The sequence below is a fragment of the Echeneis naucrates genome, chromosome 14 (genome assembly GCF_900963305.1).
Source record: "Echeneis naucrates chromosome 14, fEcheNa1.1, whole genome shotgun sequence".
NCBI classification, from domain to species: Eukaryota; Metazoa; Chordata; class Actinopteri; order Carangiformes; family Echeneidae; genus Echeneis; species Echeneis naucrates.
The window spans coordinates 17,055,963-17,081,778 of NC_042524.1; the positions used below are offsets into that span (position 1 = coordinate 17,055,963).

A 25,816-nucleotide genomic window follows, 5' to 3' on the forward strand; every position below is an offset into this window, starting at 1 on the left:
AGGGAGTTGGAAAAGTGCAAAACGCAGTTCAGAAAATATGAGGAGAAACTCCTGAGACTCCAGCGACTCCTGAGAACAGCAACACAGTGGAAAGGCACCAGCAGAGGCGTAACTGAAATCATGATCTCCAGCACAAACAGGCAATTAAAATGAGAAGTGCAAATTTCCATCTATCTGTGTGTATTACTGCTCCGACAACAAGCAGAAACCCACTTTTATACTTATCGGTGGAGCTTTATAGACGAGCTTTATTTCACCCCATAAAAATATACATTGAAAATCACAGCCTGTACAGGCGTATTATCTGTTCCTTTTCTGATTGAGCTTTGTTCTCGAGCTACCTTGTCAAATCATTGCAGACGTAGAATGTTAACATGACGAACAGCAGCATGATTAGGGGAGAAATTACTCACCAGCAGATCTAACAGTCATCCGGTGTCTCCAGCAGATTCGTCCTCCTCTTGCTCTTGAATTCCTAAAAATTAGAAGAATCCATGAAACATAAGTCTATTTTTGGATCCGCCTTACATATTATTATTATTATCATTATCAAGTTATACTAGTTTCACTCTTTCGGTGTGTTTTCACAGTTATGTTGTCACCTCGTCATGGACTCTAGTTAGCATCTTTCTATTCTATCCAATCTATTCTTATTCTCATACATTACATTTTCTCACATTCTGCATTGATACCTGTGTGGTAAACAGCTAAGTGTATGTGCGATACTGTAAACTGTAGGCTCTTCTAACAGCTTTACACAGTCACAGGAGCTGCTTTTGTACTTTGAGTGTCTTTCATAGCCATACTATTTGAATACTGAACTGGACAAATGCTGTGCACATGCTGCACAAACTCAATGCATCATTTTAACATTCACTGTGTTGGCTGAAAAAAGTATGGAAACCCTTTGGCTGAAGACATTAACACGAGCTAATGGGATTCAGGAGTTATTAAACCTGGAGTCCAATCAATGGAACCATACAGGGGGTGCTGGTCAGAATGCCAGTCTCAGTCTGCTATTAACAGCATTTCCTAATGTGCAGCACATCCTGCCAAACAGATCCGTGGTTGCAGTAGCAAATTGTTGAATTGCCTGAAGACGCACAGTTCACAAAGTCATCTGAAAGAGTTTACGTATTCGTCAGGAAAACATTGGAGCTGGTTAACGTTTCTCTTCATGAGTCTACCGTACATAAATTATGGCGCATGGTGTCTGGGCGCCATGGTGGGAATGTTAGATTGTTGAGTAAGCTCAGACGGTACAGTGTGAAAAGGGAAATGTGTTGGACACTTCAAGAATCTGGCTGTGCTGAAGTGGTTCTGTAAGGAGGAATGGTCCATTGTGTGTTTCCTCAAAATGATCCAGACTTTTCAACTGATACTTAGTGAGTTCAGCATGAATCACGTTTACAATGGCACACAAATAGGAAAGCCAAGGTTTGTACCAAACTCTCACCTTCTCCTTCCTTTAAGCTTCATTTCTCTTTCCAACATGTTATTATTTAACTCATTGTCTCTATGAATATACAAAAATTAGATCTTCTTGAGGCAGCACGGTGGCATAGTGGTCCTAGCACAGCATAGCACTGTTGCTTCACAAAAAGAAGGTCACAGGTTCAGGCTTTTCTGTTCTCCCCATGCTTACGTGTGTTTCCTCCGGGTGCTCCGGTTTCCTCGCACCGTCCAAAGACATCATGTTTGGTTTAACTGGCGACTCTAAATAGTCAATAGGTCTGTTGTTGTTGTTCGTCTCTATCTGTCTGGTCCAGGGTGACCCCACACCCGCCCAGTGTGAGCTGGGATTGGTTCCAGCAGCCCCCCGGAAACCCAGAAACAGAAAAGCAGTAGAATATGATGAATGAATGACAGCTTCTTGGCATTTACATCTTTTTGTCACTGGTGTTACCTTTTTTATTTTACAAAAATAATGCTCCTATGAAAGATTCTAATACATTTGATTTATATGGCGCCTTTCGGGTCACCCAAGGTCGCCTTGTGTGAATTTTTTTTCAGCACATATGGTAAGATTTCAAGTTAAAAAAAAAAATACAGTGTTTACATAAATAAATACTTCTCATGCATACAAATGTATATAGTGTTTGCAAATCACCTGAGCATGGGTGAGGAATGAATGACTGAGTGACTGACTTTGCCATAGCTGTATGCACTTGTAGATGAAACCATTCATAGCTGCCAACCAGAGCAGTTGTCCAAACTCAACTCAACCAACAAGGCGTCTCAAAGCTTCCTGTTTTCCTGATAGCAGATTAACACTCAGAGGACAGATCAGCATTTTGTTTTCCTTCCACCTCACACATACATGTAGCATGTTAGTGTGTCCTGCAGTCTTGTAATGTGAAGGTGCACACCACTCCTGCTGGAATTACCTGATACATTTAGCAGTCCATCTGGCAGACAGCATAGTGAAATAAGACCTAAACCTCTAGATCAGTCACATCAGTCCTGAACAACCACACTATTGTTCAGGACTGATCTGCAGACACCAGAGAAGCTTGTCTGAGGTTATTGCTGCCAAAGGTTCAGCCAGTTATTAAATCAATAAGGCCACTTACTTTTTTCACCATCAATGTTAAAGTTTATGGGTGTGTTCAGTACAAAAATGGAAGATTTTAATTGTTTGTGTCTAATTGTGTTTTGTATTGTGTGTGTTTGACATTTTAGAACCAATCAATGCAGAGTGCTGCATTACTGAGAGCTCATGTATTTTCTTCTTCACATGTGTGGAACTTGACTCCACTTGGAATTCATAGGGACCCTGAAAAACTATCTATCATCTTCTTTTGATAAACTTTCAAAAGTTTAAATCAAATCATTTCAGGGGCTTTCACGCTTGATACATGAAAATACTTTTCTTTATCGCTAACACTGAGCTACATTTTGCGTCTGCAGCAGTCTTAACTCGTGGGCCTGGGGAAGGATGCATGACCTGTGGTGAGCTTGGTCCCCAATAAAATTTATCCATGAAGACGTTACCACCTGCCATTATATGATGAACTCCTGTGGTGGGCCTCCAAGGCTGACTGTTGCTTCCGGTGATGTGGTGTGCTGATGGTGGTGATGTGATCACAGTCGTTATTGTTGTTGCAAACCAATCAGTCACCCACTGAAACAGAGTTTTTTGATTGACTTCATCAATCAGACTTCTTCACACTTGCAGAAAAACAAACAAACAAAACAAAAAAAAAAAAAAAAAAAACGCCACGTGCATAATAAATGAAGCTGTCCTGTTTTCACAAGTAAAGCAGCATATGACATGCACATTTGCACACCTGCATGTTTTTAGAACCAGTGAAACACAAAGTCACTGACCTTGAACACATGAACATGCATTACAAATGGGCTTGTTTGCAAAATAGTTTCCAGGGTTCCCCTCTCTCTCTTACCCCTCTCATTCCCTTCATTATCACTCATTATGCTTCATTACACACTGAACAGAGCTGCTGTCCAGCTCCAGTTTGCCAGATACAAAGTTGGGGGAGAAAAGGGCTGAGGTGTTAAAAGTTAGTAGGAGGTCTGATCACCTCTATGAGAGCTGTGCTGCGAAGCAACCAAGCCCCTGAGAATTGCTGCTGCCCACGTTACAGTCTTTAAATAAAGCACTGCCCTGAATATACAGCACAGAGCTCAGTTTCAGACACATGCGGCACAAAGCAGTGTGCCTACATGGCCTAGATGCAAAACCCTTCTCAGTACAGTAAAGTGCAGCACAACACGACACAGGATAGGGTGAGGACATCTAAACTTAAATAAAGGTGAGCATAGTCAGGTGACAGTAATGAGATCCTTTTGCTGTCTATAACACAATCTATGCTACAAAAATCTGCCAAATCATGCTTTCTAAGCTGGACTAGATGAGTAAATGGGTCCTGGAATCAGTGACCAGTGGCTTTGTCTCGATGACATGATGACACCGTGGCACAGGGATCAGCACAAAGATTGGCACAGCAAAAAGATTTGAGTTCTCCCTTTGCCTGCTTGGGTTCAGCCCCTTCCTAGGTAAAATGGAGACTGAATTCCCCAGAGGCTTGAATGTGAGTGTGAATGCTTGATCTCTATATGTCGGCCCTTTGGTAGACTGGCAGCCTGCGTTACCAATAGAGTTTGACAGACATGAGGGCTGTGGCTGGAATTCCTCCCTGTACTCCCTGTGTTCTCGTCACCAATAGCTCCAGTGCTGTATAAATTCAAAATCTGCATGCACTCAAATTCCTGCCTTGCCTGTTTTATCCAGGATACACCAGCAGCTCACCGGTGGAAGTTTGCAGATGATAACGCACATCGAGCATCAACATCACTTTGGGGCAAAAGTTGCAGTTTCCATCACCAACCTTATTTGCAACACTATATTAATTCCTCCTGAGCAGGACAGACCTATCTCAGCAGTCACTCACTGAATTTGCAGTCGCCGCAATATCTCTGCATACGAGTTGGTTTGCTTTGGAAGATTTATTTTGGTATCAGTGTTGGAAACAAAATTTTGTTTCTATCAATTTGATTTGTCTGACTTTGAGGCTTAGAGTTATGTTATCATTGATCTGTTTTATGGGTGGAAATGCAGAAAACGCTTTCTCTCAACTTTTACATTAGTAAATCAGTTTGCTAGTTAGTTCTAAGAGTTGCATTGAAGTGTTATCACCGAACACCATTTCAGTTGCTGACGTCAATGAGGCAACTGCTGTCTCATTTGCACACTTAAACTTAAACTAAAAAAAAAACTGCATCTGCATATTCTTTACGTTTTGACTCAGTTCAAGGTCTCAAGTACACAAGCTACATTGACAAAGTTATACAAGCCTCTAGGTAGGGAGGCATGTATGAAAAGACCTGCATCATGCAATTTGAACAAACGTGTTTGTTTGTTTGATCCATAAATGTTTTTAGCCTTTTGTGTTGATCAAGTACGTGAAGACATCTCTGCACTCGTTGCCTTTATATGGAGAACACTAACACACTAAATTTGAAAGTGAAATTGTTTCCTATTGAATTTTGTGCCAACAATGGGAAAGAAGAATAAACCTATTTGCTGATGTGGGCTGTGTGAAAAGCAGCAGTTTGTAGGACATTAGTTGAAGGCTGGTCAACCTGAGGCATGTATAATATTTGCTTAACAAACGATGGCAAGCAGGGATGGACACTGCATGCAAACAAGGCTGAGATAATAGAGACTGAGGCTGGTTTCTGTGTCACACACTGTTAGTGTGCACATCATGGTGATTACATAAGAAGGTAAAAAAAAAAAAATAAAAGTCATCGTATTAGCACACAAAAAAAAAAACAACAACACCCCCCTGCAAAAAAAAAACAACAACAAAACAACGATCCAGTCTGAAGAGGATCAAGGAAGTACTAAAGTTGATAAAATAAATGCCAAGCGTAATTTTCATTCTGGGTCACATTGCAGACACCTGTGGGTGACAATGTTTGGATTTGCCCTTTTCACCAAATTCTGATACACTTCCAGAAACATATTTAATTTTGTTCCTATTATGCAAACTCATGAAAACCCGTCTCTGCTATCCTGTTATCTCCAACTGGCACAACGAAGAGATTAGAAGTATCAGACTCTAATTTAGATGGTAATAACATGTGCAGTGCTTTCATTATATGATTAGCCATCAGATGAAGCAAAGCTATTGAAGTAAAATTGTCTTAGAAGCAGCCTTCTTGGCACAAGGCCACCCCTGCAATCAGGCATAAACTCTCCACATTAGCGCTTGGTGAAAAACAGGCTGCACCCATTTGATGTGGTGGTGATGCAGGACATCTAGAGGGAATAGATACTTGAAAGATGTTCAGAGGATTTAAAAGGAGGTTCCCCATCTGCACTTCTTATTCCTGGACTCCATTACAGAGTGGGTAATGGAAAATGTTTCGTTTATGTGCAGGCTCTCACACAGGTGGCTGAGACACGCAACTCTTCAATGCAATGACAAACCAGCTGCCTTTGACAGATAGCCAGAAAGCTGCTTACTAAAGTGCAAGTACAATTGCGCTCTGGCGCTCTTGCTCTCTCTGTGCCTTCCTTGCTCTCTCAGCAGTAAAAGGTGACACTTTGGAAAAAGGAAATCCCAAAGACATGATCATCCAGGGTTATTTTTCCTTTCAGTTTTTTAATGATCTTTTTTCCAGAGTCATTCCTGCTGACAGTGAAGTTTCCTACAATTTTCAACCATTAGAGTAACAATTATTAAAGACCTTTTCCTTTGGTCATCTGTAAACAAAATGGTTTCCTTCCTAGCAAAAAAAAAAAACCAAAAAAAAAAAACCCTGACCTTTTTTGGACATGCACATACAGTAACCTGGCACACAGACCCATCGACAGAGGCTTTGGTGCTCCAAGTACAAGTAATAATAGAGATGTCCATTAACTATTAAACACCTCCTGTTCATTTATGCTGAGGCGTCTTTGTCTGTCAAGGTCACTTGGTGGGGAAGGATACCAAGCCAGGAGAGCGTTATAAAAATTAGGGAATTAAAATATCATCTTTCATGGCCACGTCTCTACTGGACCGTTGCCATTCAACCTGAATGAGTTCTAGTACAGTGAACACTTAAGAACATCACACTGTGCAGCAGGGCTACAAGTTAATGATAGAGTTACAAGTAGACCACTGCAGCACATTTCTGTGCATCAAACTGTGACCTAAATGCAGGACAAGTGGATGTGGAACGGGTGAGCTTCATGAGTTCACATTTCAGGCAGCAGAGATATACATATGTATGAACTGGATGTGTGTAAACATTTTAGATAGATGGGTCTGACCTTTCTGTTCAAACTAAAAACACCTGAGCTAAAATAAGTCAATGCAGCAGGTGAATGACAAATTTCTCATCCTGACATGGGCTCTGACTTGTGCGGTGTTTTTTCTTTAAGATGTATGCAGACCAAGGCAAGGCCTCATTCAGTAATCTAGAGTAAACCGCGAAGCAACTGAAACAAAGGTTGAGTTGTCACATGGCTTGGGTCATACGTTTGATTGCCGTTGCTCCCACCACCGCGGTGTGGCTCTATGTCCCTGCAAAGAGGAATTAGGCAGCTGACTGTTAAAATCTTGCAGTGTTTTTTTGTATGTGTGAATGTGTGTGGGTTTAAATTCAAACAGTGTAACAGCTGCAACCTTGCAGAACGGTGGTGTGGAATGTCTGCTGCGTAATGTCCTCTCTGTTTCTTTTTACTCGCCACCCCTTCTTCATCGCTTTCTATCTGTCACCTTAATAAACCCCAGTCTGCGGGGTTTTGGAATAAGTAGTATCCTGTCAGCCCCCCGAGTTCAGTTAAACAAATTTCTCCCAGCAGGAGGCAGAGCTTGAACACGACCTTTACCAGGAGCATCTCTTTGGATTCACGGAGGTACACAGTGTGCACGTGAGCAGCGTCCTTGTGTTTGCACTGCTAGGTTTTAGTATTTGCAGGGGTGGAGGAAGTACGTATACCCGCTCACTTTGCAGTAATCACAGACTGAATGTAAAGACGTTTTAGTCCTGCACTGTAAAAATGTGCCATTACATGTGAAAATGGAAATACTTGTTCTGCCATAATGTCATGCATATGCTGGGATTAAACAGATATGCTTTCCACTGTAACTGCTCAAATCTCTCTGTCCATAACTGACAAACTGTTATATTTCAGCCTGTTTTAATTCAAAAGTTCAACAAATCTGTGTCTTGAAAGGTGGATTTAGACAATTTAACAAACAAGCTGATTAGTATTGAAATGGTTTAGATGAACATAATAGTTTGGTCTAAAATGGCCTAAAATAACTCTATGCCACATATTTTTTTTATTACTGGTTAAGCAGGTTGTATATTTAAAGCTTCAGGATCAATACGTTAAATATTTTACAGCACACTGACAAAAACTAATGTTGGACTTGTTTGCTATTGTTGAGCTGGTCAGAGTGACAGAATAAAGGCAAAGGATGAAAAGAAAAGAAGACAAGAGAAAGGGGGCGGCATGACAAAACACAAAAAGAGATGAGGGAGAAACGCTGTTGTCCTTCAGGCGCACAGGCTGGTGGGTTCACCTGGTGCGGACAGCTGCCTCCACAGTGTGGAGACACACAACAGGCACTGGAGGGTTTATGATTCTCTGCCAGCTTTCAGCCATCTCTCTGCACCTGACTGCCTCCCACAAGAAATGGCATCATAACAAGTGGGCCTCATGTGTCACGGATGAGCAGCGAAGAGAGGAGTAAAGAGACCCCACAGCTGACGGCACATTATCCAGAGCTCTGCTTCTCTCTTCATCCTTGATTCTCCTGTTACAAGCGTCGAGATGCTCTCCACCAGAAAGTAGGATGCAGCACATATGAGCTCAGCCCTGGCTGGTGTTTATGTGAAAAACAAAGGGTAAAGCTAGTGAGGGCCAGCCGAAGAGTCACCGATTCTTCTCCTGCTGTAACTGGAGAAAGAATCAGCAAACTGTACAAGAGTTAAATTACATTTGGTCGTGCTGGCAAGATAAAGAAAAAAAACCCTACCCTGATCTGTCCAACAAGTCCACCAAGCTGAATGATCAGCTGCTTCTGACTCTGGGACAGTTCCCATGCTCCATTAGTTTACCAGGCATTTGCTGTCACGGTAACGGTCATAAACATGGCGTAAGTTCATGGAACGACCGTGGCCTGGTTAGATACAGGCAGAAAAAGGCCATGGTAAGGTTTAGGAAAAGATGGACCTTTGCCACCATGGTTATGGTTGTAAAAACAGGTCGTGTTTGAATCCCTCCTCATCCCTGACAGATATGGATGTAGAAGGTTGTACAGTGAACTCGTCAGTAAAACACTGAACAATTTTTTTTCTCTGAGCTGTTTCTCTGTCTTTCAGTGACAATGCATGATGGGATATATATTGCTTGGTTAGTGAGCATTGGGGCTTAGCCCTGTTGCCCTGGATCGCGGATTGATTGATACTGACTGTTGGTTATACACTACTTTTCATGAGTCATTATGGGATACAGTGGGTCGACTGTATAAAAAAAAACTGTTCACTCCACATTTGATGGCAGCACAAATTGGCAAATGCCCTAGACCACACGATATATGGAGCAGTGAGTGATCTCACACATTACACACCTTGTACACCTGAGCTGTGGGGTTGGACAGTCATGCGCTGTCAGAAACATGAAAGACATTTATTTGGCTAAGACTCTCCTCTCAGTGTTGCATCAAATGATCAAGCTGCAGCAAGGATGCAGTTAGCTGAGCTTCATGAACACAGAGGCCAGTTACAGGGTGAATCAGCGGGTCTGGTTCTGTCAGGGTAAGATAACCTGCCCACCGGCAAACCCACAGCTAGTTTCATCTCACACTGTAAAACTGGGAACAGAAAATGTGCCAGCACTAAAAGAAGCTCTCTCACAACACAGTGTTTGTTTTTTTCACGTCAGTTTTCATGTAGACAAAGCTGAAGTGTAATGTGTAAGAAATGAGCTTTTTTCCTGGAACTGCCAGGCTATTTATCGCCCCGTTTGCAGTCTGAATGCCAAGCTAAGCTAACTCTAAATAAGAAAGCAAATAATAGATGTACTTTGATGTCAAAATTACGTTTTTTGGGGTCACCGACAACAAAGAAGCTCCGGCAGCCCACATTTTAAGAAATAATTCCTTATCTGAGGAAAAACTGCGAAGAGGCCTGGCCACGTTCACCTGTGATACCCTTTACCCGAAATATAGAAGACACAGTCCAGTCTGGGAGGGGACTGCTCCCTGGTTCCTCTGTCCACAGGTTGGTGCTCTGTGAGATGTCTTGTATGGACATAGCTTAAGGTCTCCGTCTAGTGTTTCTCAGTACATGCGTGAACAAATCTCTAACATCTCTGACACTGCATCTTCAAACTGAAATCACTGAAGAAACCGACGGCTTTTAGCAATAGGGACCACCACTGTAAGCTCAGCCTCGACGCAGGTATGTTTCTGTTGATGGTTAACATTCAAAAACCATTAGAGCAACAAAAGCAAGAATCACTTTCTAACTTTGTTGAATAACTTGAAGAAGTTCATGACCAATGGCAATGAATCTTGAAATAAAATGAATGCGATCAAATCAGCAAAGTGGAAATCCTAATTTCTACATCTCATTCTTCTTCTTGCCTTCATTAGTTGACTGGCACCAGCTGTTCCATTCATGCTCTACCATACTGGCTTATGCCCTGCGGTGAGGCGAACAGCCGACATGCGGCAGCCAATCACTTGCATGCAGCCACACACCCAGGTCAATGCTTTTTGCTTCCAGTACATGACCATGGGGTAGCACAGCGGCATAGTGGTTAGTGCTGGTGACCCACAGTAAGAGGGTCCTGGGTTTGGCTCCCGGCCTGGGGCCTTTCTGTGTGGGGTTTGCATGTTCTCCTTGCGCCTGTGTGGGTTTCTTCTGGGTATTCCAGTTTCCTCCCACCGTCCAAAGACATCATGCTTGGGTTAACTGGTGACTCTAAACTGTCTGAGTGTGAGTGGTTGTTGGTCTCTGTTTGTCTGTGTTTTAGCCCTGTGATGGACTGGTGACCTGTCCAGGGTGTACCCCGCCCTCACCCAGCGACCCCTTTGACCTGGAAACAGATAAACGGTAGAAGATGGATGAATGATGAACATGAATCTTTTTCACCTGGTTAAACTCACCTGATTTACAAAACTGGATGGTTTAAAATGTCAAATTCGAAAATGGAGTCAAATTCTAGTTAGATGCTGTTATATCTAATATATGAATTATTTGTTTAAAAGATATCATTGGAAGTCAAATATCAGTAGGCAGCTGTCTAGAATCCTGGCCCTGACCCAGAGTCAGTTGGTCAGCCTGTCCTCAAACCCATTTAGCTGTAAGTGACCACTGGTGTGTCTGAGTCAGGAATAAACACACAGATTGCATTTGACTCCAGAGCGGTCCATGTGCCATCATCCCCATTAAAGCCACTATTTCCTCTTGGTTGTATAGAGCCCTCCTCCTAATGATCCACATTGGTTAACAGGTTCTGTGCTGCGGCTGCCATGTTGAGAGCCCCAGCAATCCTTTATAGTCCACCGTCTCCTGGAGCCCACCTCTAACCCAGATAGGAGGCAGGCAAGAAATTAGATCAAAAACAGCAAGCTCCTCTCTCTCCCAGAGCTATCAGACAATAGCATGTGCAGGGCTGCTAAATTTGGGTGCAGTCTTTTGGGGGCATCTTATTCTCACTGGATTGTTTAAACTACCCAATTATCCCTGAGCCTCACGAGAGGTGACCCACACTGGCCTCCTGTCCCAGGAGTGTGAGTGGAAGTAGGTCTCATTATGACAAGGTAGAGGTGGACTTTCCTCCAGCACGGCAGCAGTTTCATCAGCGGCGTCAGGGAGTGAAAGGTGCAAGTTGCATCGACAAGAGGAGGTCCAGAAAGGGCCACAGGGGAGACAGATCTAAGACATGATCAGTCAGTCCCACTCAGATGATTTAACAAAGAGAAAAACAAGGCAATCACAATAAACAACTGGCCACATATCAGAAGGCATTTTGACTGTATGCCAATGAGATCCCTCCACGGGGGGTGAACCACAGCATGAGAGTGATTCGCATGGACAACATGTCCCTCAGCTGACCTTGAAAATGGCTGTCACATTGCAGTTACCTAATTTATCTGGATGATCTAACAGGAAAATTATGTGAGACAAAATGGGGGCAGAATATAAATGTAAGGATGTGTAGGAGGGTGCTGTGTCACCGCTGAAGGCAACATTTTGGAAAACATTTGTGGTGGTGGTTAGTGATTCATAAGTGTAAACAGCTGAGGGAGATGATCATGAACAGCAAATGAGTTCTGTGGCATCATGCTGCTGTTGTTCATATGGGCTCATGAAACAAGCTGGAAAACGAAATGAACCCATTTCATGACAGTGAAGAGGTGCTTTCTTCTTTAAACGGTCAATGGAGACCGGGATGGAAGTGATATTAATTTCCAGTGGTCAAGTTCTTTATATATTTGTCCTTTGCATATCTGACCTAATAAGATAAATAAAATGTAACTCATAGAAATTTCCATATTACATCCAGTTTTAATTCCATTTTAATCCAATGTGATTATAATACTCCATGATTAAAAATAAGATGCTGAAGTTTGCAGTGTTGTCACCTAAATTATCACTTTAAAGATACAACACTTGGCCTTTTTTTACTGATGTTACAAAAAAATAAGTATTTTCAATCACTTGGTAGATTGAAGATGTATCTGTTGACGTATTGATCATATTGGGGGATTTATGTCCTTCACTCGGGCTAGATCACGCCCACAGATTCAAGAAAACTGTATGAATTTAAGCCTATTTAAAAAAACACAAAACAAAAAAAAAAAACAATGTAACTCTAGCCAAAATCACAGATCTCATATTCTAATAGCATAATGTCTATTAGGAGCCATTTGTTTTCTGGCTGTCTTCACTGCTGGTTCTTTTCACCTTGGGTAAATGACAGCACTGGGAGAGCGGAGCGAAAAGCAGGAGGAGGGAAGGGAAGGGGGCAGCAGAGCTGACTCACTCTGGTGTGGGGGCTTTGGTGAGGCAGAGGGACACTGAATCATCTGGAGTTTTATTGAATATTTCCTCCATTTGATGTCATTATCACCCCAGTGATCATCACTCCCATCATCACTGCTGTCCCTCCAGCTTGCAGGCAGAGGAGAGAGAGGAGGCAGCGAGGCAGAACAAACGCTGACGGGCCAATGAGTTAAAATGGGACGCCACTGTTCTGTATGGACAGAAAAACTGAATTTGAAGTGTCAGAGAGCAGTTTGATGAAATATTTGAGGACGACTGTAGGAGATGCTTGTTGTCTTGTTGAAGGTAGGAGCTGGATTGAACGATGCATTTGTCAGTGATCTGATGCTGGGAACAACTGTGTGGGCTCTAGTCAGTGTTGACTGAGTGGTCAACACAGTTTTTCTTCCTGCAGCAGAAATTTTCCATGAAGCCTACACTAATAGAAAATGAGAGCAAAAATAATTTTCAAATGATTTCGATTTTTTATTAGAAATGAATCACATTTCAACTCAAGCAGAACCTTTTTTTACCTTTAACCTTTACCTTCAATGTGCCATGCATACAAAATCAGAATCAAAGTGTCCATCTGTTAGTGCCCATTACAGTTTATATTTGGGGTAAATATCAAAGTCTTTCTCTTGTGCAATTAATATTCACAAATATGTACATTCAAATTAGTCAGCCTCAAATATCAAGCATCCTCGCAAAAAGAAACCAACATTAAAAGTAAAAAGTTACAAAAAACTTCAAATTAAACAATATATTTCTATTTTAAAATATAATTAATAAGTATTCCACTAACATGAGTTAAATTATGATTGCTTCATTTTTTTTTTTTAACCATAGGCACGTTGTAGATAGGTGAGGCGTCGTAGAAGCCAAAGGGAGGCCATGTATCGCTTTCTCTCTCCTCACTGCAGCTGATGTTTGCGTAAACAAAACCACCAAGCTCTCCTGCGGTCCTTCAAGGAACCAGTTGAAAAATAAAAGTAAATAAGAAAGTAAGAAAATTATTTAAAAAAAGAAAAGAAAAGAACAATTTCTTAAAGTTTCCTCTGCTCCAGCTCCTCACAGGGCAGCTGTCTGATATGTGACAAACAGAAAAGGAGCTCTTAAAGATGACTCATGCCTCACAATGATTGGTTTCTTTGGTATAAAACCACCACGCCCTCCTACATCTAAAAGAATCGCTTCATCTCTTATTAAAGTAATGATTAGAAGACAAAAACTCCATCTGCTCACTTCTTTGATACTGATGATTTCTCAACAAACATGATGCTTCCATCGGTGTGAAAGCACATGAGACTGACATGTATGCAGCTACAGGTGGAGTTCACCTTTAGAAATCATGGAGTTAATGTGGCGTGACTGAAGGTCACACTGAACATCAAAGGAAGGGCCACACTGATTATGCGTCATTACAAAAGATGAGGTAATTCAGTATTTAAAACCCAAAGCTCCCAGCTAACCAATTATCAGACATGTCAGTGAATTAAGTACCTATTTCATAATCACACTTTTAGTTTATCAGTGTATCGGCTTCAATTCTTCACAATGACAGTTATATAAGTGATGTGACTGCTTTGTGAATTAGTGGGAGTCTGAAATGTTTGTGTTTTTTGCATTCATTACGATACACAATGCAGGTGACATGATGTGTGACAGACTGAGTTATGACTCACTTTTGCTTTTGCTGCTGTGAAGAAAATTGGGACCCACATCAACCAAATTGCACTTTAGATAAAAAATGACAGTAGGTAAATCTCTGGATAAAACTGTATAGGCCTTTAAAGAAATTTAGTAACTTTTTGTAATGTAATTACTTTTCCGCTTTCATTCATTTACTATTCATGTGGTGAAAATATTGAAAATAAGTGAATACATTTCAAGAGTACGTTGTCACATCTCTCCCTCATCTACAATGTTAATTTTCATCCAATTCAAATATTATGGCTGTATGAGTATCAGCTTTATCCTGTCCATTAGTTTGGATTTGGGGCTTCAGAACAGATATGTTTAGGATCTTACTTCTTCTAAAAAAAAATACCATCATCTGCTTCTGTTGTCAGAGAAGAAAAAGTGTGAGGGTGAGTGGGAGGAAAGGAAGGCTAGATAAAAGAAGAGAGGAAGGGAAGGAAGGAGTGGAATGAGCTAGTAGGTCAGTGCGTTCTCCCTGTGGTGACTAATGAGACTCCACTGTCCTGGACAGTATTTTTAGGATGCTCTACATGTCCACTGAGACACGCAATGTGCCAAGGTGACCTGTTTTAACCATGATCAGCTACGAAAAAGTGGCTGCCGTCTAAGGAGGGACAAAAAGGCAGGGAAAAAAGGAATACACTTCCCCTTGAAGGTCACAAATTTGGCACGCCTCATGTCCTTTAGCACGGCATTTTCAAGTAAAAAAAAAAAAACAAAGTAAAAAAAAAATAATCGATCCCACAATTGTTCCTGTTCCAGTGAATGCACATGCTGATATACTGGAAATACCTAAGGCAAAAGGATTGTGAATATGTGTGGAAAGTGCTCTGTGAGTCCCCTGACCCTCACAGCTCAAGACTTCTCACACCAATATTTCAGTGAGTTACTAGCATGGAGGAAGAGGCGGGGTCCTGGTAGAAGGCAAACACTCGGCTATCACAGAGGTTTTTCTCCATTCTCTCTCACCCCTCTGTTCCTCGTTCAAAGTGAACTAGCTGAGTCAGGATGTGTCCCCTTCTGGTTGCCCTCTCACTGCAAATCTCTCAGGGGGACATGTTGAGGAGCTTGGTAGATTTATTGGAGTAATTGATAGCCAGGCTGATGGCAGCGATGTTCTTCAGAGCCTGTATAGTGACAATAAAAAAAAAAAAGTTATATTAATATGTGAATGCAATTGAGAAGAATAGGTACAGGGGAGAGAAACTCCAGCAGTGTGAGATTATGGGGCGATGAGATGTGAGAAACTTTTCATCTCTGCTGTTGAGTGGTGATGACTAAATGGTGCAAGACCTTCTGTGGTCTCCTCAAAATGATTTCATAACCAAATGCTCAACAAATGGTAGTGCATTTCAGCACATTTGTTTTCTTCCCTGGGTAACGATGATCAGTTGCTGAGATCACTCATTTAGTCCTTTTCTCACCCCCCTGTCCAATAATTTAGTATAAAACACAAAATAGAATACTACTGACCAGCTGAAAATCAAATTCTTAATCAAAGCTTTGCTTCAAGATAAATATCGACATTTTACTGTGGAGCGCAGAAGAAGAATCCTCATGCCCAGTGATGGTTCTCTGACCTTTTCACCCAGAACAAAGTATACACCATGTGTACACAACAAATATGAAAATGTTACATGACACAAAACTGAATTATTCAATTGAAGTACTGAATTAGATACAGCTGCTAAACCAATACAATATGCTGGTTGATTTAGGCAACGTCACTGACAAAGCGATGACAAAATTTACAGACAATTGAGTCCCAAGTATCACATTACTTTTGAAAACAAACAGCTAGTCTGAACAGGTTGCAGAGTGATTTTACAAGAAGAGAAAACAGCTGCCTGCTAAGGCAGGCGACAAGGCTGACAACTGAACTGACAACGGCAGCTTCTTTGTCTTTACTACTCCACTAATGGTAAACTGTCTGTGGTGCTTAGAGCTACAGCACCTTTCAACCTAAGGCCTGACACTCACTGATTCAGCAGATAACATGCTCAGCTGGTTCAGTGAGCTTCACAGATGCAAACAGGAACCTTACACTATTCTCCAGGTTTAACTGAGTGTAAAACAGGAAAAATAAAAGCTAGGAGGAAGGGAAATAAATACGATCCTCTCAATGCTATGCAATTTGAGTTCTGGTATAATAAAGTCATCAAATGCATAACAGACCACTGAAGGATGTGTAGCCTTCAAAAAAAAACAAAACAAATCAAAGTATAAATAAATAAATAAATAAAATAAAAATCTTGCTTTGGACAGCTTCGGAACATTTTCTGAATCATTTGAACCTACATAATTTAATATTGGACAGTACATCAGTGTTATCATTATACTTATGATTACTGCCAGGCCACCTATGGTTTTGTTTTCAACCTGACAGGTGTTAGGTAACTGTTCAACAGAACCACCCACAATGTTTTTTCACCACCCCCCCATCCTCTGCTCCTATTAACTGCCCTCTGGCTCCTTTGCTGTGTGACAGCGTCCACAGGACAGAGCTGTGACTCGCAACGCCACAAATGCTAATGGACTGTAATTACCAAATACATTAGTCCTGATGCTGCCCACACACATTCAAAACAAGGGGAGGGGGGTTTTGAGGGATCTGCTGGATGTCAAAAGCTTGGTGATTCACTTGCAAAAGAGACTCCAGTCGAAAGCTGACTGTCAATTCAATCAATTGGACTGCGTGGTTAAGAAAGAGAGTTGCATAATATCAGAGCGTTTCAGTGGGCTCACAATTTCTTGGAGCTGTCGTTATACGTCAGGCAGCAAATAAAAACTAAATACATCAAGGATGACCTGTGGGAGCCTGGCTGCAGGGAGGACTTTGACTTAAGGTTGTCAGTAGAAGAAAAAAATAAAATAAAATAAGAGTAAAAGTCTTACCCTCGCAGTGTGATTGAGTAGCTGTTCGTCAGTGGTCATGGCTAATAGATACTCCTGGAGGATATCCTGTGCCTGCGAAACACATCAAAGGTTGGTAATGGTTGCTCCTCCTTCTGCAGCTAGGCATGCATCTTGCTAAGAAACATACATAAGCTGACAGGCCGGATAACTGTCATGAATAGAAAGAACTTCCCGAGAGCAGCTAGCCTTAGAGGTTACATAAGGGATGAATTCAGTTCTAAATGAGGCCTGGTTCCCTTGCTGGTCTTCATCTCCATCTCAGCATCAAATTGGACTGTGGAATGTTGGAAAAGTCATTCAAAATTATAAACAAACTGGAGCCCTATGGGAGAGATGTACTTCGGGTTACATAAGCACAAGGACTTGGGGAACACAGATAAGACCACATAGAAGCTAAATGGACTGAGACCGGCCAAATGGAGCATTTACAGAGCTGGAGACATAGTCCAGAGCCCCGGTCCGCCATCCATCTCGTGGCACCCCGAATGTTTATGCTTGGGAACATCCTAGTACGATTTGTACAGTCAGTAGTGCATGTTATACCATTGCTTCCTAAATATAACTTTCACTTCCTGGGGTAGAGAGTTCACTGAATCTCAGTGGACATGGTCGCGATCTCCATCTGCATATGAAGAATAGGAACCGATGTGCGGTATGTAAACAGCTATGGCCACTGAACACTTTAGCTGCTTCTAGGCTCAGACTTCATATAATACGCCCAGACACTCATAAGCCTCTCGTGATTCTACAATATTGTCAACATGGAGCTGCTGAACTTAACTATACAGGATGTCATCAATGCAGTTAAGTTAATACGCCAACATGAAAAGAGGGCTACAGTCCAAACAAATAATTTTTTTTGGTGGTGGTGGTGGTGGGGGGGTGCTCTGTGTTGTTGGTCAAGCAGCAATTCTTAGTGAAAGTGGGGTTTTACGTTGCGGCTTCACTGAGTGATTTTTCCCTTCTATATGTTGAGCAGATCTGCCTCTTTTCTCTGAGTGAATTCAGATGTAAAGAATTCCTGGGGCATTATTTGAACACTGGGACCAGTCTCTCTCTATATATATATATAATTTCAGTGTAGATGGTGCAGAGCTGCCTGTGCAACTCAATTGGGATTCACATTTGCTGCCTTTACCCAGGCTCAGCTGACAGCTACTTTTTATAATGTCTTGTCGGACTTTAAACCATATCCTGAACCGAGTTACCACCAGCCACCACTTACTGTGACGGATGCTGCATGAGGTAGCAGGTGTTTGGTTTTTTCAAAACCAAAATTCTCAAACCAACTTGACCATATTTCTTGAAGGCTACTGAGCACTGCAGCACACACTGCTGAGTACTACTACTGCCCCCTAGTGTTTGATCATGTCCTGCACCACCTGAGGATCTGATTCTGACACACAACAACATTCAGTGGGTGCAGATGGTAGCACAGAATCCATTGTGAACTGATGTAATTTCATTGTGAGAGAAACAGCCTCAGGCCTCACCGACCAGACCTGAAGAGAGCAGGAAAGATGAAGCTTTTCTGGGACTGTCTGATTCAAATGCATTCACAGATGGGAAACTCCGAGCTGACGACGTGCTCATAATCCTTGAGACATCGATTAATTAATAATTCATGACAACGGAGAGAGAAACTGCCCATATGCGTCACAAAATGGATAGCATCACTTCTTCTCGCAGGCAGTCTGCAGGGAGTCAGTGTGACACTGCGCTGTCTGGCAGATGGCAGGGCCGGGCTTTGGCCTTGAGCCCAGCACAGAACAGGTGGGTTCAAGAAAAACATGCTCATCTCACAAAGACACTCATTATTTCAATCAAATATATGCTTACACCAAGACATAAGAAGAATGTGAACAGGTTAAATTGAAAAATCTAACTAAAACTTAAAATTTAAACTAAACTATTTAAATTTAAAATTTCACCATCACAACATAACAAATACCCTAAATGTCACAAATGCAAGCCTGCAACATTTTTTGACTCTATATGTACACATATCAATTAGTGTGTGTGTGTGTTGCATCACTCACAATAGCACGAGCTTCTGCAATGAAGAAAAGTTCTGTAAGGGCTCTGTGAAGAGGCAGCAGCACAGTTACACCGGTGGGGTCCTGGCTCAGGGTGTTTTCCATAGACATAAATAGCTGCCACAGAGGTCGTAGCAGCATCAGCTCACAGGCTCTGCAGTGCAAACAAACAATAGTCCGATGGATAAACATGGACACAGGCAGAGTGGGACAACAAGCTAAGTGAAAAATGAACCCTGAAATGATCATACATCAATCTTGGGACATCTGATCAGTCTTCAAGAATGGCTAGTGGACATAAGATAATCACTATGCCATCTATCTAGATTGTGAATTTAAACACTAACTGTATTTACACAGAGGTACTCTCTGGATGATGTCGTTAATTAGCACCATCCAACAATTGGAAAACACAAACAAGACTCAAAATGTAGTACTGTTGAATTGTTGAAAACTGTAATAAAGGTTTTAAATTTCCACACAACACGTGTGAACTGTATGAATGTAAAAATATCCTGCTCATGTATTCACATCTCAAACTCAAGTTAAAGCAACCAGAAACATGTCGTAAGATGTGAAAACAGCCTTCGATTCTAATCTTTCTGCACAGCTGTAATACATAAGCGAAGCTTAAGTCGAGATGACATGAAGATGCAGTAATTTTTGGATTCCATCCCTAATGAAGTCCTTTGTTGCCTGTGTGAGCTTAACCTTCTCTTGTGTCTTGTAATGATGTCACTGTTTACCAGGCAGCGTTAAAACAATTGTGTACATATGCTAATTCCTAAACACATCCTTTACCTCATTTCCATGGTGACTACTACTACCAGGTCTACGGAACTACGTGAGGGATGAGTGAAAGCGTTTATGCAAACCCTGTGTGGAGAAGCAATCCTGTACATCTAGGGTAAACACACTGCTGAAGTAAAAATGGTTCTTCTTAGCCAAATTAAGCTTACCTAGGATGAGGTGGATGGGCCTGATGCCTAAGGAATGAATTATACTTTGAACTCTGACAACATAAGTCTGGAGACAAATAATTAAAAGAAAAAATATGTCAGCATATGAATGAGGCTTGGCTTACGTCTGGGATTCACACTGCAGGAGGCGGAGCAACAAGTGAATTGCTTTTAGACGCTGGTTCCCAGTCTGGCGACAGGCAACGCCCACCTGCCACTCCCATATGTCAGCCAGTGGCAGGTGAGAGAGTACTTGTTCATCAGCTAACATTTGCTTCAGTATCTCAAACCCTGGATAAAGATGAACAGTAGATGTTGAGAAAATTACAACCTGATACACTGAAGAATTTGTTTTTAAGATAATCTATATTTTTCTCCGAGCTTGCTGAGTCACTGAAACAGTACCTGTCTGGAAACGTCCTCTGTGGACTCCTGTGACTGTGAACTTGTAGCCCCACTCCGTGTTGCTCATGTCTGACATAAATCTGTAGTACAGGGTATCACCTGAAAAAAACCATTGGTTAATGTGATGTAAACTATGTCAAAAGTGTACACATATGTACACGCATACGCTTACAGCTGAAGAGGAATGGGTGACTTTAAAAAATAGAAGTACTATTGGTTTCCATTTGAAAGTATTACTATTAGTCAACTATTAGCCAAAACAGACATAAATTCTCATAAACACGGCCAACTCACTGCTCAACTCTGTTGAGGAGAATCAACGTGTTTCACTTTGTTTGATTTTTCATTGTTATTGTTCATTTATTGTTGTTTTTATTGCCTCAGGGCAAATAAAGGTCTGGAAACTGACTTTAAAAATTTCCTCACCGGGAATTTCAAAATCAGACCATTTCAGTGGGGAGCCACTGAAATTATGGACATCCTGGAGAAAATCACCGCTGCTGGACATCATGAGCTCATCACAACCTTCCTCTGTGTAGCAACGGGAGTCAAACTTCACTGAAAGGTAGATGGCTCCTGGAATGTGAACTTTATCCTGCAAACAGAAAAGATGGACAAAAAGTCTTCAAACTCTTTGAAAAAAAGGATACAGGTTAGGATACAAAAACACAATGGTTCACAGAACCCTAAACCTAATTTCATTGGTTAACTAACCTCCTCCTTGCAGTTAGAAAATAGATTCTGTAGCAAAGTCAGATGTTGTTTTTCAGAGGAAACATGATTGAGAGGACATTAAAATTGCACTAATGATAAAAAAGAATAACCCACCTGAAAGTTGGTGTTGTTGTCATATGGATGTTTTGACTCCCTAACCTGCACAGCCATACCTGGCTCTTCCATGAACTGGCAAGCAGTAAGAGACAGACTGCACAGCATACTCTGGCTGCAGCCCTTCAACACCCTCTGGAGAATCTGATTGTGACAGAATAATAACCATTGTTAATCCTCCTTTCTAACGTGTACGATGTGCATCTTTCCTCCACAGACAAACAAGTTAACCTATTGGGAGACAACATAAACATGCTCCTCTTTTTCCTACCTTCTCCCAGAGTGGCCTCTCCTCCAGCTGCATTAACATGTCCAGGATGTAGGCCATGTGTGAAGCACCGTTCAATTCCAGGGCCTCCTCACTCAATGCAGTCTCTGCCGGCCAGTCAGCCAGCAGTGAGGCCAACACATGGCGGGTATAGAGTGTTGCGATGGCCTGGTTGACCTTCACCAGGTACTGACGAACGGCGCGATTGCTGCGCACATCCAGTTCCTTGTGCAAAAGAGCCGAGCTTTTGGTTCGCCTCTGTTTGGCATAGCTGAGCTGCAGATCACTCTCTGAATTAGTGATTAGCTTCTGAGCCACTATGTTGAACTCCTCTGTGGCCTTTTCACAGTGACTTGGTTTAGACTGTGGAAGGGTGGTAACGATATAAGAAGACAGACAGAAAATGTATATTAATAATGTTCCAACAGCCATTCCTTTACAGCTATATAAAGATGTAACTACATATATTGTTTGTTGTTTAAAAATGTCTCGAAACACTTACCACACAAGACACCACAATCATATCAGTGTCTACGGCCTTTGTGTTCCTCTCCTCAGATCGAGGCCGCCTCGTGGGCCTCCACTTCTGAGCCAGAGTGCGGATTGTCTCATCTGTTTTTATCTCTTCTCCATCAAATCTGAAAGGCAGAAAATTCCAGAACATATAAATAAAATATAGCATATAAAAGAAATTCCATAGATTTTGAAAATATTTTTTCAATATGAAAGTTTATACCAACCTTTTCTGCACCTCAAGGAAGAAAGAGTCAGTTCTCTTCATCTGCAACTCATACATGGCCCGCAGTATGGGCAGAGGGGCATTTAAGGCATCATGGGTGATCTTTGGTGAAAATACATTTTAGATTCTTATACTTTCATAGTATATTTTTTTAAATATATTATGAACAGGATCCCTCATTACCTGGAAGCAAATCTTTGTCTCCTCATCAAGTCCCTCTAAGGGGTCAGGCCTGTTGATGTCGGTGTCATCAGCACCGCAGCTAGAATGGTCTGAGTCATGCTCCTTGTCCTGCTCTCTTTGGTCTCGCTCAGGATCTTGGGTCATGGAGTGGATTTCTCTCTTTGAGGAGTAGAGCATGATGGAGAGGATCTCTAGATCTCGCAGCAACCAAAGCTTGCTGAAGCCTGTGCCCTTGCTGCACTTCCTCACTAGCAGCTGGGTCAGTCCTGACTCCCGGATGGCCTCCTGAGCTTGCTCCACCCCATGCTTCTACAAAAGATTGGGTGAAGTTACCTCTGGAGTACAGCATATTATCTACAGGTGTTTATAGGTCAATTTCAGGTAATGCCATCGATTTGTGCAATTTTGGTGTGGAAATGAAATACAATACCACTCCACTAATGCTGATTTTTTTAGTTTGGCAAATACCTTTAGTGTGTTGTAGAGGCCTTTAAGAGCCAACGACAGGACCCAGGAAGCCTCCACAGCATCAGGAGAGCCATTGTCCTGACTGGTCTGCAGCAGGTGGCTGATGATAGAGGTGAAATTGGTCAGGTAGCGGCTAAGCAGCATCTTTGAGGATTCCTGGCCCTCTGCCTGCCCTGAGAGGCTGGCTGTTGTTGAATCCTGAGACTGGATAAGCTGGTAGTCCTTCACTATGAGAAAGAAAAGTGCAGACACAGGGTTAATTCCAAGTGTATTTCCTAACCCTAGCAATGTTTTGTTTGTTGTGCTGCTTCTACACTAACCTGTTTTCCTCTTGCGTGTTTTGACATCCACCACTGCAGCATGATTCTTTTCGGTGAAGTGTTTGAGCAAGATCATGTTGTGCTGTTCATTGGCATTGTCAATAAACACTGTCTGGGTGCCCACGCACAGGACCTGATAGGCACACAAGGAGTCATGAAGGGTTCAAAAAGACACAACAGTCCTACAACCCTATGCAGCAGTATGTGATCCACCCACCTCAGGGAAGCCCACCAGCACTAGCAGGGTGAAGAGATTGGTGCGTTTGAGAGTTTGTGGCAGCTGCTGTATGCAGTGATCAGTGAAGGCAGCAATGACTCTGCTCCACTCAGGGCAAACATTCAGACTGTGTAAAATATCTGCAACGGTGCATGCCCAATCCAAACCAATACGACTGCAAAAGAGAGGAAGAGAGACTTTGGACAAACATTTCGAAATAAGAGCTGAGCTATGGGGGAAAAACTGACTACCAGTTTTAAATACTCCACTTATTACATGGTGTAAATAGAGACAGTATGTAATGATGATAAAAAAGACAAACTGTGCCAAAGGTCCTCTATTTGTAGATAGTAAAAAGATGGAGTACATGCTGCACTTATCAAACATAATTAAATTTGATTAGATTATTTTTTACAAAGTAAAACCCACACAGCTGTTTCAACAATGTTGTTGATAATAAAACTGAAATCATACAACATAGTTTTTTGGATTTTATCCAATCCAAAAACAACAACAGGTGCAGACTTGTCCTCAGAGTACTGACATCAGTAACTGTGTTGCTGAAAAATCCCTGACATTACTAGGTCCTCTTAGTTTTACCTGTCTAAACAGACAGCCCCTAGGCTGAAAAGGATGTGAATGGTCCTCCAACCCTCGATGTCTGAAGTTGCTGCCTCCCCTTGTGTCAGTAGCTCATATTTTTCAGCTACCGCTTCTGTGACGGCAGCATCAGCCTCCACTGGGGGAATTCGGAGTAGCAGCTGACCCAGCAGTCCCAAGGTGAGGTGATAGGTTTCATTGAGAGAGCCAGCATTGGAAATGACTGCCCTGAACAGCTGGGGTAGGATGGACCTTAGACTGGGCAAGGACAGGGTGATGCCCTGAGGATAAAAGGAAGATGGTGTAAATTTTACAACACAACATTTCAGGAACAGGTGTGTATGCTGGTTATGCAATAATTGAGTATAGACAAAATAACAGTGGTTTACGTTGTAATAGTCAAACAAATATAGATTTTAAAATGTGTCACTAATGTGCCGTACATAGAATATTGGGACATTTTGAGAAACGTTTCTTGCTGAGAGTTACTTCAGAAGCTTAATAGCACTCATATTTCTCCATCAAATATGAAGCAAAAGCCAATAGCCAGATAAGTTTTATAGGGGTGTCAATTGTCTAGGTCGAGTTCTTAGACAGGAACAGTAAGATTAAATTACATGGCACACATAAAACAAAAGCTTGCTCTCATACTGCTCTCGGTTTTTAGGAAATGGAATACATGTTCACTAATGAGATTAAAAGGTGCTGGTAGGAAATTTTTGTTACCTGCCAGCAGACCTTGGTTAGCTATTTTCCATTGTGATCTAACCAGGCTCTGGCTATAGCCACATATTTAATGCACAGATGGAAGCAATATTTATCTTGTCATCAACTTTTAGCACAAGTTAGGGTTAGGGTTAGTTTTTCTAAAATGTCAAGTTGTTCAAGTTGTACAGTGTGTCACCCTACACAGAGTCTAAAAACAGGTCTTAGATTTGACATTACTGGTTTGGCTGGTGGCAACATGGCTGCAAGTAGTCCAAGGATCCTCTCTCTGGAGCACTCTGAAAACACATGCTCCTGCAGTGGAACCTGAGGTAGCCTCTCATTTGTCTCATTGACAATGTCTGATGGGGAGTTGACTGTTGCAGCTCCAGACTCTGAAGCTGAAAGTCATTTTAAAAAGGAAAAAAACAAAAACAACAATACATGGTTGATTAAGTCAGCTAAGGAAAATAAAACCACAACTATGACAATGGTGGAGGAAATTTCAGGACTTACCTCGGACTACAGGAGACAGGGGGTCCTCGCTGGACACGGATGGTGTTTGGCTGAGACTGGGGGAATCCAGGGTGTCTTGAGTAACCAGGTTCCTTTTCTCTCCCTCTCCTATAACTGGGGGGGACATCACCTCTGGTGGAGGAGAGCTTATCTCCTTTGCCTTTTTCTCCTTTCCTGATGGTTTTCTCTGTGAAGTGATAATAAAAACCGAGTATATTGAAAGTCCAACAGTACTAGCTCTGGATTTGTTAAATAACTATATGCTAACGTTTTTGAAGTGAAAATAAGTCAACACAAACTGTGCAGAGCAAACAAATTAAATACAAGTCATTCTTTGTCAAAACTGGGGGGAAATATATATTTGATATATATGAAATATATTTGATATTTTGCAAATTTTGGGAACCTTTCCAAGCGTAACACACACACACACTTT

At 41.8% G+C, this 25,816-nt stretch overlaps 1 protein-coding gene across 2 annotated transcripts in view; it reads right to left on the reverse strand.

Annotated features, from left to right (window-relative positions):
- Nucleotides 1–13,001: 13,001 nt before the first annotated feature.
- The window catches only part of zzef1 (zinc finger, ZZ-type with EF hand domain 1), a 28,527-nt gene continuing 15,712 nt past the window's right edge, over nt 13,002–25,816 (reverse strand). The window contains exons 38-55 of one of the 2 annotated variants that reach the window (XR_003841548.1): nt 25,381–25,567; nt 25,105–25,265; nt 24,160–24,440; nt 23,560–23,734; nt 23,343–23,475; nt 23,023–23,249; nt 22,555–22,863; nt 22,373–22,473; nt 22,135–22,270; nt 21,636–21,995; nt 21,365–21,508; nt 20,963–21,131; nt 20,537–20,635; nt 20,257–20,422; nt 19,176–19,326; nt 17,116–17,187; nt 15,190–15,347; nt 13,002–13,484 (exon numbers count right to left, since the gene is read on the reverse strand). Coding sequence is in view for 1 of the 2 variants with exons in the window: in XM_029518801.1 (XP_029374661.1) it covers nt 15,267–15,347; nt 17,116–17,187; nt 19,176–19,326; nt 20,257–20,422; nt 20,537–20,635; nt 20,963–21,131; nt 21,365–21,508; nt 21,636–21,995; nt 22,135–22,270; nt 22,373–22,473; nt 22,555–22,863; nt 23,023–23,249; nt 23,343–23,475; nt 23,560–23,734; nt 24,160–24,440; nt 25,105–25,265; nt 25,381–25,567 (2,952 nt within the window). In the remaining variant the exon portion in view is untranslated. Of the gene's footprint in view, nt 15,348–17,115; nt 17,188–19,175; nt 19,327–20,256; nt 20,423–20,536; nt 20,636–20,962; nt 21,132–21,364; nt 21,509–21,635; nt 21,996–22,134; nt 22,271–22,372; nt 22,474–22,554; nt 22,864–23,022; nt 23,250–23,342; nt 23,476–23,559; nt 23,735–24,159; nt 24,441–25,104; nt 25,266–25,380; nt 25,568–25,816 lie in introns of both variants that reach the window. The other variant, XM_029518801.1, reaches the window with a different exon arrangement.